The following is a 13,298-nucleotide window of genomic DNA, read 5'->3' as shown; positions in this document are numbered from 1 at the left end:
TGTTCACTTAAATGATCTGATACAGCTCTCATAAAGGTACACTCTGAATTTATTTAACCTTGGACGTCTTCTTTTCTTTTTCCATTCAGTTTATATAAGCTGGTGAATATTAATCTTTGCTTAAACCACCATCACCCAATATTTTGGGACAAGTGTGTCACATATGAAGTCCAGAGTATGACATAGTGCCCCTCTATTGTGCACTACTGTGCCACATTAATCCAGCCTGTGCCTTGGGGTAAACCTGTATTTTATAGTGGGTATTAGTACTTTTTAAAGTTTTTTTTCCCTTTTTAATTAATACATTATACTCAGTCCTATTTTTCTAGAAAAAGAGGTGCCACAACTTTGCAAGAATGCCTCCCTTGTTCTCTGCTGGTGCAGAGGGCAAACAAATCATGTTCGTCAGGAGAGACTTTGGATCTGGTGGACCTTTCACATTCACCCAACCTTTCACATTCACCCAACTGGAAGTGGGGGGTGGGCACATCAGCCCTAGGGTTGGTGTACTTATTTTCCCTCTCACTGAAACCAAGAGAGGAGGAAACTGCAAGTGGAAAGTAGGAAAAAGGGACACTGTTGTCTACCTTCCACTCTCCGCACACAAGCTCTACAGGGGTATGAACTGGGTGGTTCCTCTGCCCCATTCTCCCTCCTGGCTTCTTACCCCTTCTGATCTAATAGGGTTGCTCCACCCATTAAACGATTTGATAAATAAATATACTAAGCCTAAAGCATAGTGTGAAACACAGCATGGTGCAGCCAGGGACTCTCCTGCTCTTGTCCAAAAGTGCAACTGACTCTTTCGGGTTCTGCTTCCATGCTACCTATGGTTTAAATCCATGAATAAGTTATTATGTAAACTTTTATTGATTGACTGATTGATTGACTGACTGTTGTCTTGCCAAAGGCAAGGTGGTTCTTTTAAAATTAGATTGAGAAGCAATAAAAAATACACGAGTGAGAAGATTAAAGATTTTATTCTAAAACAGCAAGCAGTGTATACATACCAAGCAAGCACTTCAACCTGCCACTTGGAAGCCCTCAAGAAGCGGTGAAGTGACTCCCCGAGGTAGCCTCAGTTTGGACGGCCCTGCAGCCGATCAGTCCATGCACGAGCTTCCAATAAACTCTGCCTAAACCGCCCAATTTTATAGATAGCCTCTGTGGCTTCCAAGACTGGCTACGTGCAAATCATCCATTAGCCACCCTCTCTCAATGTCTCACTTTCTCAAAACAATGTCCAACATCAAAGATGGTACCCAGCATTCTCCTCCACAACTGATTAAGGCAGTTGTGGGGGGGGGCTTCACCTCCTCCCAACTTTCTCAGGACATTAAAGACTATTCTCACACCATCAAAGAACTTAACAGGAGCAAGAGGGGGAAGGAACAGAGGCAGGAAGGGCTCTGTGTTAGACCACTAACTCCTCGATACATTTTTGTCTTCTGGATGCATTTTCCATACAACTATACAGACAACCTATCCTGGAAATATGACTAGTATTAATTTTTTTCCATTCACCGTATCATAGAATTGAAGAATTGGAAGGGACCAGGGGGCCATCTAGTCCAACCCTCTGCAATTCAGGAATCTGTTGCCCAACGTGGGGCTCCAACCCACAGTTCTGAGAGTAAGAGTTTCATACGCTTACAGTTAGTAAACTGAGCTACCCCAGCATTTCTTTCAGAACAGAATATATTAATTTGAATAAATATTTAAAGATACATTTTTCTGCCCTGCAAAAGTAAAATGAAAAACTCCAGGCCACACAGAAGCAGCTCGAGCTACTGCTCCTCCTCACAAGTTGTAGTGAAAACGGACTTTTTAAAAGAACTAAACAAATTCATGGCAGATACAGTACTATTAATTAACTACTAGTCATAATGGCCTTATCTTACTTCGTGTATCAGATGCAGTATGTCTCTGAAAACCAGTTCTGGGGTACCCAAGCATGAGCACTATTGCATTCATGTCCTGCTTGATGGCTTGCCATAAGCATTTGGCTGGCCACTGTGAGAACAGAACATTGTATTAGATAAGCTTTTGATCTTATCTAGCAAGACTCTTCTTATATTCATGCAAACATTGTCCCTCCCAGAAAACGGACATGGATGGCACAGGGGGAGCCATCACATGGGTTCCTCACGTTGAACCTGGGATTTCTCATGTTACACTCATGGTCTGTGAAGGAAGAATATTGCAATGACTTCCACACTACAGAGATGTTAATATTGAGAATATATATATGATAATAATAGTATTGGAGAAAACTGGATATTGAAACCTGCTTAACCTAAATCATATATCCCAGTTTTACAGCGGCCCTTTAAAGTACGCTTCACACAGAGTATACGCAGTCAGAAGTTGACCTGGCTAAGAAAACACCACCAAGAGCGTAGGGTATTATCTCCCTTATATGAAACCCCTTACTAGCTGCACACTTGTAAAAGTATGCAGATGAAAATACAAACGGTTGGGTTTCTTTAACTGAAAAACTAACTGACTCTAAAGAGACTTTAAACTAAAGATAAATGCTTTCTCTCTTAGCAATGTTACCTACCCACTTTCCAAACCTCCCACAAAACTCCCATTAAACTACCTGAGAATTAACAGCAAACTAGCATTATAACTAAGCAACTCTCATACTAAGATTCAACTGGGAATCTCTTAAACTGAGAACAACTGAGAGAGTGATCTACTAAGAGATGAATCAAACTGAAAAGATCTAACTAAGAGATACAGAAGGCTTTCTGGCAGAGCCTTATATACAAGAAGCAGAGCCCACGCCTGTGAGCAATTAACAGAAACACCGGCACCTGTTTCTCTTAAACAGACAGTATTTACATTAGACCGGCTATAAAGTAACTTGACTATTCAAAAAATCCAACAGTCAATGGGGCTCAGTATTCTAAAGGAACAGTACTTCTATTTGAATATTCTTGTAATGCATCTTTTGACAGCTAAACTGTCCTTTTTTACATACAAAAAGAAATTCCACAATGCATTTGCAGGGGACCACACAGCACCATTTTTGAAAGACTGCACCTCATGAAATTAGATCAAAGTCCAAGAAACTAATGGACATGTTACCATTATTGTCCATATAAAAGATGCTGAGTGCTCAGTGGTGTCACCTTTCTTTGAGGCTGCAGCAAGGAAATGCTTCAGCAGCATGTGGTGGCAGTGCATGAGTCCATTAGTGATGCTTCATTTAGAGGTCAACATATGAACTAGCTCTCAGTTTATGGAGCTAAGGCAACAATGCAATATGGCTTGTGTTTCACTTTTTCTTCCACGCGCAGAATGATGTTATTCATTGTATCTAAAGGCATTATATGTTTCAGGTTTGACTCACACAAGGGCTTCTGGTGTCAACTCTTGGAAGAAGGAAAAACAAAATGTCTTGGAAAGAGCAAAGGCAGAAAGTACCCTCCAATGGATTCTGAGGTAAACTCTTATCAGTTGCGCTGTGGATAAGATCCTGCCAAACATAACATACTTCAGAGTGATTTCAGTGAAAGAAACCTTAAGTTCATACTTAACTCTTTCCTTAAAATGAATGGGACTTAAAATAACTTAGGTTGAATTGTAATGTACCCAGTATGCCATTTACTTCATTTGCAATTAATCCATATGGATTGTTGTAAAAATTAGCATATTTTTATTGAGAACTAAGCCTCTCAGCAAAAGCACACAAAGGTTATTGTCATATGCAATGTCTTGATTATTCAGATTTTTGTATTACTTGAAAAGGACCAGAATTTTAATTAAATTTATCCTAAATTTAGTTAATTTATTCCTAAATTTGTTAGGAATCAGGGGCACAAGTCCTGTTTCTCAAATGAAGATATGAACACTTATATGCATGAGGTGGAGCCTTGATTGGACTTTAGGATTCAAGCACCAGGGAGGGGCAGAGGATAAGGATTTCAGGGTCACAAACACAGACACAAGGCACAGGGGGAAATTTGCTCATTGAATGCTTGACTTAACATCATAGATACACCATTAGGGGTAACTACTACACATAAATCATCCTAAATACAAAGCTTCTGGAAAACTACCTCATATTTCAGATCTCAGTCTTGCAGGTTGTTGGGAAAAAAATGAAAAATGTTTACTTAGTTACAGCATTTATACTTTCCCCTTTAGCCAAAAAGACTCTGAAAGCAGCTTACAATTGGTTCTAAGACGGCCCCCTGTCCTCAGGCTCACAATATAAAAAGACATGGCACATCAGGGGGAAAAGGAATGAGGGAAGAGGGGGGAAAACAAGCTCAGTCACAAGTTTTTAAAATTACAGTTCTTAAAGTTACAATGTCAGAGGCAATTCTGTTTTCTCCTTGATAGGGCAGCCCATGCCCTAATGCATTCTTCATCCCAGATCAGACCTATATCAGTATTGCATACTGCTGTCCTTAAGAAATTGATTCATTGAAAGATCTTTTATGTTGTATATTTACAAATAATTGGATAAACGTTCTCATTTATTCATAAATGATTAAAGTGTGATCAGTGAGGGGTGGGAGACTTTTAGTTTTTATTCACAAACATGGTTTTACAATAAAGCTCACTACCGTGTAGAGAATATCTTACACAATATCACATAGATTTTTATTGACTAGGTAGAATGGCTCCACAAATTAAGGAAAGACACTGGAATTGTTTCAATACTCTAAAACTAGATTAGGGTCTAGGGACTCTAGGCAATCAAGCTAGATCCATTACTACTATTTAACCTAGTAACGTGGACAAAAGATCTGTGATTGCTTAGGACAGGGAGCCAATATAGTACCCCCCCCCCCAGATGTTGGTGAATTACAGTTCCCATCATTCTTAACCTTTGGCCATAACTGGGGCTGTTGCTGTAGTCAATGATATGTGGACAGCATTACTCAGCTACTCCTGGTTTAGGACTACTAAAATGATCCAGGATAAGTGAAATATACTACCACACGTTAAAATGCTTTCCCCTCTATCAGGTGCATACTCAAGATCATTAAATGTGAGTTAGTCTTGAACCACCCTACAGTCACAATCAGGAAAAGTAGGGGAAGGGTGATGCAGGATTAAGATTACACTCATAGTACAAATGTGTTATCCTCTAAAATAGGAGTCAAACATGTGCCCCTCCAAATATTGTTGGGGCAGTATCCAACGAAGTAGTTCCATTTGTACTTCTGGCACAACAGAACTACCTCTCCCTCTGTTCTCCCCCAAGCTCCATACATCTGTTCTGGGGATTCCCCCAAACCTTTGGACTCCAACTCCCACAGCCCCAGCCAACATGGCAATGGGCAGGGGCTTGGAAATCATAGTCCAGTGGCATCTGAAGGACCACCTGTCTAGCTCCAGGACCAGCATAGTTTGTACAATCTTGAGAGGTTGTTGTGGAAACAGGACTCGCTAGCATTAGAGAACAATTGTAGTCTCACAGAGAAGGCATGGGAGGGTTGGATCTCTTTGGTAACAAATCTTGTAGCCCTTAGGTCTCCCTCTCAGAGACTCCAATACTGCCTTAAGCTTTTGGAAAAGGTTCTGCAAGTGCAGCTCCAACTGCTGGAAATGGAAGCTGTGTGTGCAGGAAACATTTTTCTGTGTAGTGTCCAGGGGTGGAGGAAACGGGGTGTGGTAGGGGTGGTCTGCCCTGGGTGTCACCACTAAGGGTGTGTGTGGCAGAATGCCGGGTGGCACTCACCGCAGGGCCTGCAGCGTGCTTAAGCCACGCATCTCTCCAGGGAGTGATGCGGTGGCTTAGGCACCCACAGGCTCCGCACTGCGTCATACGGTCCACCTGCCGCCTCCCCCCTCAGGTATAGGGCAGCTGAGTGGGAGGAGGCAGGCAGACTCTTGGAGGCCCCGTGGAGCGTTCTGCCCTGGCTCGCCCCGCCCTGTGGGCGGCTGGCCCAACCCTGGGCGCTGGGCACATGCGCCACCCCAGGCACCTGATCGGCTTGCTCTGCCACTGGTAGTGCCATTAGATGGATTAAATCAGGCATCCCCAAACTACGGCCCTCCAGATGATTTGGCCTACAACTCCCATGATCCCTAGCTAAGAGGACCAGTGGTCAGGGATGATGGGATTTGTAGTCCAAAACGTCTGGAGGGCCGAAGTTTGGGGGTGCCTAGATTAAATTGCCTGTGTCTTAAGTAATTCAAATGCTGATACTTAGTTCCAAATGTAATTTACAAAAAAATTGATTGAGTTCAGATCAAGATAAAGTAAATTGGAAGACAAAAATATTATAGACACTATAGTATTTCCCTAAATAAAATGTTGGCTTTTGTGTCCCACAGTGCAGGGTTTTTCTGTCAAGCTACTACAGAGATCACAATGTGGAACTCTCAAAGCTTCTACACAAGTTGGGACAACCCCTTCCATCATGGCTGAGACAGGAGCTACAAAAAGTGAGATAGCATTCGGGGTAAAGCTTCTAGAGAGAGCTCTTCTTCACTCCAAGTATAATCAGACCTAAAGTCTCTAGTAGCTACAAGAAAGCTGTTGGGAAATCTGTCTCTTCAAGAGAACAAAAATGTAAGGCTTGTGCCATATGCTGGCAAGTGGACTGTGAAAGGGGGTGCACTTGTGTCTCTGGAAGTGCATGGTATTTCATTACAATTTCTGGTTTCATGGAGGTTACATAGGGAAGGTCATATGGGCCAGCTCCCACTTATTTCAATGGGGCTGGCACAAGAGAACTTCTAGTGGGTTGTGCCTATAACTTGGTGTGCAAAGGTGGAAATAAAAAGCAACTGGCCTAAGTTTCAAAAACAACAATATACAACTGTCCAAAATCATAATAAATATTTACAATTTTATATATTGTATTCATATCAGTTTAAGAATATTGTGTCTCATGTCAGTTCTGTAACCCACTGTCTGCCTGCTGAAGTTTCTTATTGTTTGATTACAATGCTGTGTCTTTTTTAAAATGAGAAAATACGTAGCACAAAATGCCAGATGTATTCCCCCTTTGCAATCTGATTCAAAGCACTAAACTAGGTTTTTTTAAAAGTCAGTTTATGTCATTTAGGAAAACAACATATGTGGGGAATGCATCATAGTATTCAAAGAAATGATATTATGTATTTGAGTTGAATGGCTGAATCTTTTCACCTCAATTCATTGAACTGGGAGTTGCTGGAGCATTGGGGAACCTGTCCCTTCCTGAACAGATGATGGATGGAAAAAGTGCTGCAGATGCTCTACTTGTAGAACAGCATCAGAAGTGCATGTCCAACCAGGGCTTCTAGATATTTAAGATTTTCCTGAAGTACAGAAGATTCTCCCAAATCACAGTCTTACACATTCTATTCACCTTTTACTGGATCAGGGTCTTTGGCCAGTGCAGGAAAAATACTTAGGCATATTTTACAAGGCTTTGATTGTTTCACTTGGATACCACAAACAAAAACCCTTATGTTGTTGAAGCAAATAATTCCAAAAGAATTAAATCCAAACTTGTAAAATATTTTTTTAGGTTTGCAGGAATAAAAAATCATGTCAGTGAAATAATTGTATTTTTTTTTAAAAAAAATTCATATCCTTTTTTGGTCAGTCTTTTGCCATTAGCTAAGCCGATTTCCCATCCCAACTTCCCCTCCTCCTGCCTAAAATTGGAAAAGTTTCCACTGATTCACTAGTCCTATATCAGGCAGAGAAAGTGGCAAGTAGCATACTCATATCTGATTTGCTTTATTTACGTGTTCTACATACTTTGGATTTCTTAGGTACTATATTATGCATTGCTTTAGTATTTTCAAAATGAACAGATTCACAAGCTATGGAAATACATTTGGAGGGAATATCTGCAGTTAAGTTAATACAAAAAATTATTCAAATTTATTTTTTAAGCAATGAACATTATGCTGCTGGCCTAAAAAATTATGAACACAGTTAACTTAAAAACTGATGATGAAATTTCTGAAAGCATGTAGCTCTGATAATTAATATTTTACAACACTATGATGACTAAATGTGTAGCAAAGCTAGACAATATTATGAACCAAGTTTACTCTATTGATATTTGGCTCAGGGTACTTTGAAACTAAATGGCTAGATCTCTAACCAAATATATCAAAATATTAGATATAAGACAGTAATTATGCACCATTATTTTCAGTTCGGTTTACTGGATGTAGCATCACCCAGCCAAGGTTAAGCACTGTTCAGTCCGAATTATTTTAATGGAAAACTGCTCACATGCTTAAATGTGCTTGGAGCCCCCCCCCCCCCCGATTTAGGAAGCACTACATTGATAAGGGAATCTTTTAAGGCAAGCCATTAGTCCTACTCCTTACCTTTTTGTTAAGTAAAGCAATAAACTGAGTGCAAATGGCCCCTTTATTCAATATGGAAATAACAAGAGCTCAGATTGTATCTCTGTCATTACCACTTTATGAACAAATATACAATTTTTCTGAACAACCACATGTATGCAGTATCCTTTCCATCTGTGAAGGATTCTCTGCAGAAGAGTGCTTGCTTTCTTCCTTATCCTGTCATACAAAGCTATAATAGGTTCCTCAAATCTACTGGTTTTCAAACTTTTGCTTGACATAAGTAGAAGCTTGACATTACTCAAAGAAAGATCCTTAGTGGCAGGCAAGTGTCCTTGAAAGATAATTTGATGACCACAACCAATCTTCTGAAGCCAAGTATTGGTTTTAGGCTGCAATCCTATACCCACTTATCTGTAAGTCTCAATGGAGCTACTTTTGAGTAGATATGTATAGGGCTGCACTGTGAAGAATCCAAAAATTCAGGTAGGCTTTTTATACCTCCTACTTGTTTAATGACTGCACAAACAAATGCCAGAATATAGTCCAGCATAAATCTTTACATATTTACTTTAACATAGTTATTGTGAAAACTCATGGAAGTGATTTTGAAAGTTGGCTATCTGAAACAGTTGTGTCAGTAAAAACAACAACAGTGTGATTATTTATAGGACATCATTATTAAAGGAACACACACAAAAAGGGAAACAAACAATGAAGTAAACCAAGCAACCCATGCAGTTACGCATGGTTCTGCTGCAGTATTTGCCCAGTACTACACATGAGAAAATGAGGAGTGGAACTAATATTCAAAATATATTGTACAGATTATCCTTATTATTGCTGGAAAATGTGAAGCTTCCTCAGGAAGAATAAAATAGATATTTCAGTGTTTATAGATGTAATATTCTTCTCATTCACATTGAATGAAAATTGCTGGAAATGTTTTTCTCAATTTTTTTAAAATAAAATAAAACTAGACATTATTCTGATAGTGGCATGATTTCTGCTGTGCAACAATAAACTCTGATAAAAAACAGTCTCTCCACTTTCTATTGACTTTATTCTAATGCAGTTTCTTTTACTGTTTGACATCATGTTATAACGTACCATAGAAACAGCTGCCTCAGAGATTCTTTTTTTAAAGTTGCCTGCTGTTTCCATGTGAATAACATTATTCTGAAGGGATCTTTGTTTTACTGCCTTGTCATTTTACTATCTTTGATGGCAGAATTTTTCAAGTTACACATCCATAGTATAACAGTATTGTAAAGGGAAGCAATACAGAAGTCAATAAAAGTTACTTAGAACAGTGATATACCATACTGAAGAAAGCCCAGCATTTTCACTATTAAAAGTGAGAGGGAGAACAGCCTGGTGTTTTCTAAACAATTTAGTTTTTGACAGCACAGCACAGGAAACCGCCATAGCTCAGTAACAGAATGCATGTAGAAGGCTCCATTTCCACTTAAAAGTAATGCAGTGGTACCTTGGTGCTTGAACTTAATACATTCCAGGAGCCCGTTCGACTCCCAAAACTGTTCGAAAACCAAGGTGTGGCTTCTGATTGGCTGCAGAAGCTTCCTGCACTCTAGCAGAAGCCGAGTCAGACATTCGGCTTCCGAAAAATGTTTGCAAACCGGAACACTTACTTCCAGGTTTGCGGCATTAGGGAGCCAACTTGTTCGACACCTCTGGATGGTTAAATGAGCAAAGCCACATGGATGTATCCAGTCCAGCAATTTTTTGCACCATCTATTACTGATATTTACATTCAGAAAGAAGCAGTCCATATCACAGATGAAGATCTACTACTACTTGATCTCCACGGCCTGGGTCTTTCATGAAAAATCATGTAGCCTATGTACATTTGTCCATCTTAATAGCCTCTGCTCTTAACTTCCTTCTTTATATTATTATTTATGTCTCTCCTTGGCATCAAAAAAGCCCTGCTCAAATTGTATTAAGTCATAAGTAAAGACATTCGTGGAATTCCCATACAAATTTCTGATTTCCAATGATTTTTGTTGAAGTATTGGTGTTTGGGGCTCTCACCCACAATCTGTGTGGCAGTTCAGGTTTTTATATTATTTCAGTGCAATTGAACAAAATCCTTAAGGCAAATAATGGGAACTCTCCAGTGGCACCCCCACCCTAAATTTTCCACTCTGAGGAAGGGCTGTTCCTTAGTATGAGGCATTATTCTGCTATGGCAAATATTGCTTAAGGAGTAGTAAGTTGTTAAAACTGTAACAACTTACTGTACTACTATTTAACTTTAAATAGCATTTCCCAATGTCGCTCCTACTCTTCTGGGCCAACGTTCCAATCTCTGGTCCTTCCTCAGGGGAGGGGATGGGAGAGAAGGACTGGGGTGGCAAAGCTTAAGTTCTTTTATTTAGTGTATGCTTGGGGTTTTTGTCATTGTCACTTGCAGAAGTTCTCTTTCTTTTGCTTGTTATGTTTCCTTGGTGGTGAGAGGTTGGGGTGTGGTTGATCGTCTTTGGTTGACTGCAGTGGGATTTGTTTGTGCGTGGGTGAGGGGTGTTGTCAGATTAAGTTAGCCATGTTGAATCGTATGCTGTCAGTGGGTTATGAGCTCTTTCTAGTGTGAGTGGGCATTGTTATCTTGGAAGGTGTTCAGTAGGGCCAGTTCTGGGATGACTTCTAGTACCTGTTTATTTTGATTATTTCTGGTATGACTGCACACACTCCTTTTCTGACTGGGTCCTCGATTACTTGGTTTGGTGGGATCTGCTGGTTCAGACACAGCATATGTCTGAGAAGGCCCCACGTGGGATCATGGGGAGGTGGTGCAAGGAAAAAACTGTTGTGACATTGATTTCTTTGCCAACTTGGAAGCTGTGGTGGGATCCAGAAACGGCAACCTGGAGCCCCACTGACCACTTACCGTAACTGCTCTCTTCTCCATCAGCTTGGGAGCTTTTTCTGAGACACTTGCAGGGTATAATAGCATCCTTTGTCGTTTGAACATCTTTATCAAGACGCTAACAGATCTGCCTGCCTTTGATCAGTTGTGCTTCAAGGGAATTCAAAGGATCTTACAATAGTCGTCTCCTTGCAGGAGCAAGGAAGCATAGGAGAAACAGATGCACCACAAGAGCATCTTGGATGGGATGGCTTTCAAAGAGGGCTAGACAATTGCATGGAGGAGAGGCCTATCAAAGGCAACTAGCCGTGATGGCTATGCTCAGCCTCCCCTGTTAGAGGGAGCAATGCTTTTGAAAAGCACTTGCTGGAAGCCACAGATACTCCAAACGTGTTTCACAAGGAACCCTTCCTTCCCTCTGCCCCTGTCCCTGAGGGTTGTCACGTCTCTCTAGGGATTTGGCTAGAACAAAGTATATGTTGGGGAAAGGCTCCCTCCCTGCAAAAAATAATAATGGAGGAATCAGCAGGCGCCTGACTTCCAGCCAAGCTAGTATCTGTCTGGCGCATGAGGGTGGGGGACACAAGAAGGAAGCATTCCTATCCTGTAGGGCACTCAATTGGCATTTCCACCTACCTGAACTCTAAGCCTTTCCCCCTTTTGTTCTGGCCTGTCTCTCTCCCAAGGAAGATGCAAGCTCTTGCTGGAAGCCACTGGTGGGGAGAGTGTTACTATGATTCCCAAATGTTTCAGAAGCATCTTTTTGTTCCTTTAGCTGCTTGATATAATCATAGCATGGCAGGGTTGGAAGGGATCCCAAGGATTTTCTAGTCCAACCCCCGGCAATGCAAGAATCCTGCCCACAGCCAGCTCTGGCTGGACTCCAAACTCCAGCCTTCTGGTTACCATTGCAATTCTGCATAGTGTGGAGAAAGGGGAGAAATGTGTTGCTTACACTCTCATAACACTGATATGAGATCCGCACCATGCAGCCCTTTCAATAACTAAAGTCTAAAGGGCTCTCACAAGGAGGATGGAGCAAGCTTGTTTTCTCCTGCTCCAGAGGCCCTTAGGGCCTGAAGCAGTGACTCTCCTTCCTTGGAGGTTTTTAAGCAGTGCTTGGATGGCCATCGGCCATGGATCATCTAGTTGAGATTCGTTCATTGCAGGGGGTTGGACTAGATGACCCTTGGGATACCTTCTAACTCTAAAATTCTATGATGCTATGTTTTAAAAAGCATCCAATGCGCCTTTAAAGCACATGACTTCCCCTGAAATTATTCGTGACATTGTTGCTTCCCTCGCACAGACCTACAATCCCCAGAACCCCTAACAAAACTACAATTCCCAGGATCATTTGGGGGAAGACACCTGCTTTTTAGAACAGGGATGGAGAACCTGCAGTTTGCTCACCCCCATTTCCTAGAAACCAGGAATGGGAAGCTCAAGTCCTTCTAACAGTATGGTTATAGGGAGCAGTGTGTATAAAATATTGAATGTAATAGGGTTATTAAAGTAATTGTATCAGAATTATTATGGGAATGTTAAGGTGGGAGGGGGAAAATGAGATTTTTGAATTCTGGTAGTGAGTGATGACTGGATGATGATTTGAAAGGGAGTTTGAATTCCAGTTGAGAATCAGTTGAGAGCAGTGGGTTCTGGAGCGGGTGGTTGGGCAACTAACTACAGTGGTACCTCGGTTTATGAACACAATTGGTTCCGGAAGTCTGTTCATAAACTGAAGCGTTCATAAACTGAAGCGAACTTTCCCATTGAAAGTAATGAAAAGTGAATTAATCCGTTCCAGACGGTCCGCGGAGTAAGCGTTCATAAACTGAAGCAAACTTTCCCATTGAAAGTAATGGAAAGTGGATTAATCCGTTCCAGACGGGTCCGCGGAGTACTTAAACTGAAGCGTTCATAAACTGAAGCATGGGTGTAATTGGTTCCGGAAGTCTGTTCATATACTGAAGCGTTCATAAACTGAAGCAAACTTTCCCATTGAAAGTAATGGAAAGTGAATTAATCCGTTCCAGATGGGTCCGCGGCGTTCGTAAACCGAAAATTCATAAACCGAGGTGTTCATAAACCGAGGTTCCACTGTATTCAGTTTAGGATCAGTAGT

The 13,298-nt window shown here is 41.0% G+C and overlaps 1 protein-coding gene and 1 long non-coding RNA gene across 5 annotated transcripts in view; one reads left to right on the top strand and one right to left on the bottom strand.

Annotated features, from left to right (window-relative positions):
- LOC118083364 (bifunctional heparan sulfate N-deacetylase/N-sulfotransferase 3) overlaps positions 1-9,322 on the top strand; it is a 76,286-nt gene extending 66,964 nt beyond the window's left edge. For all 4 annotated transcript variants that reach the window (XM_088660376.1, XM_088660379.1, XM_088660377.1 and 1 more), the window contains exons 13-14: positions 3,348-3,450; positions 6,301-9,322. In XM_088660376.1, the coding sequence (XP_088516502.1) occupies positions 3,348-3,450; positions 6,301-6,420 (223 nt within the window). In that variant the 3' untranslated portion in view covers positions 6,421-9,322. The remainder of the gene's footprint in view (positions 1-3,347; positions 3,451-6,300) is intronic.
- Positions 1-13,298, bottom strand: part of LOC148687370 (uncharacterized) — a 28,532-nt gene that overhangs the window by 12,491 nt on the left and 2,743 nt on the right. The window lies entirely within an intron of this gene.

This window comes from Zootoca vivipara, chromosome Z1 (assembly GCF_965207765.1).
Source record: "Zootoca vivipara chromosome Z1, rZooViv2.hap1.1, whole genome shotgun sequence".
Lineage (NCBI taxonomy): Eukaryota > Metazoa > Chordata > Lepidosauria > Squamata > Lacertidae > Zootoca > Zootoca vivipara.
This window is presented reverse-complemented; position numbering and strand designations above follow the sequence as displayed.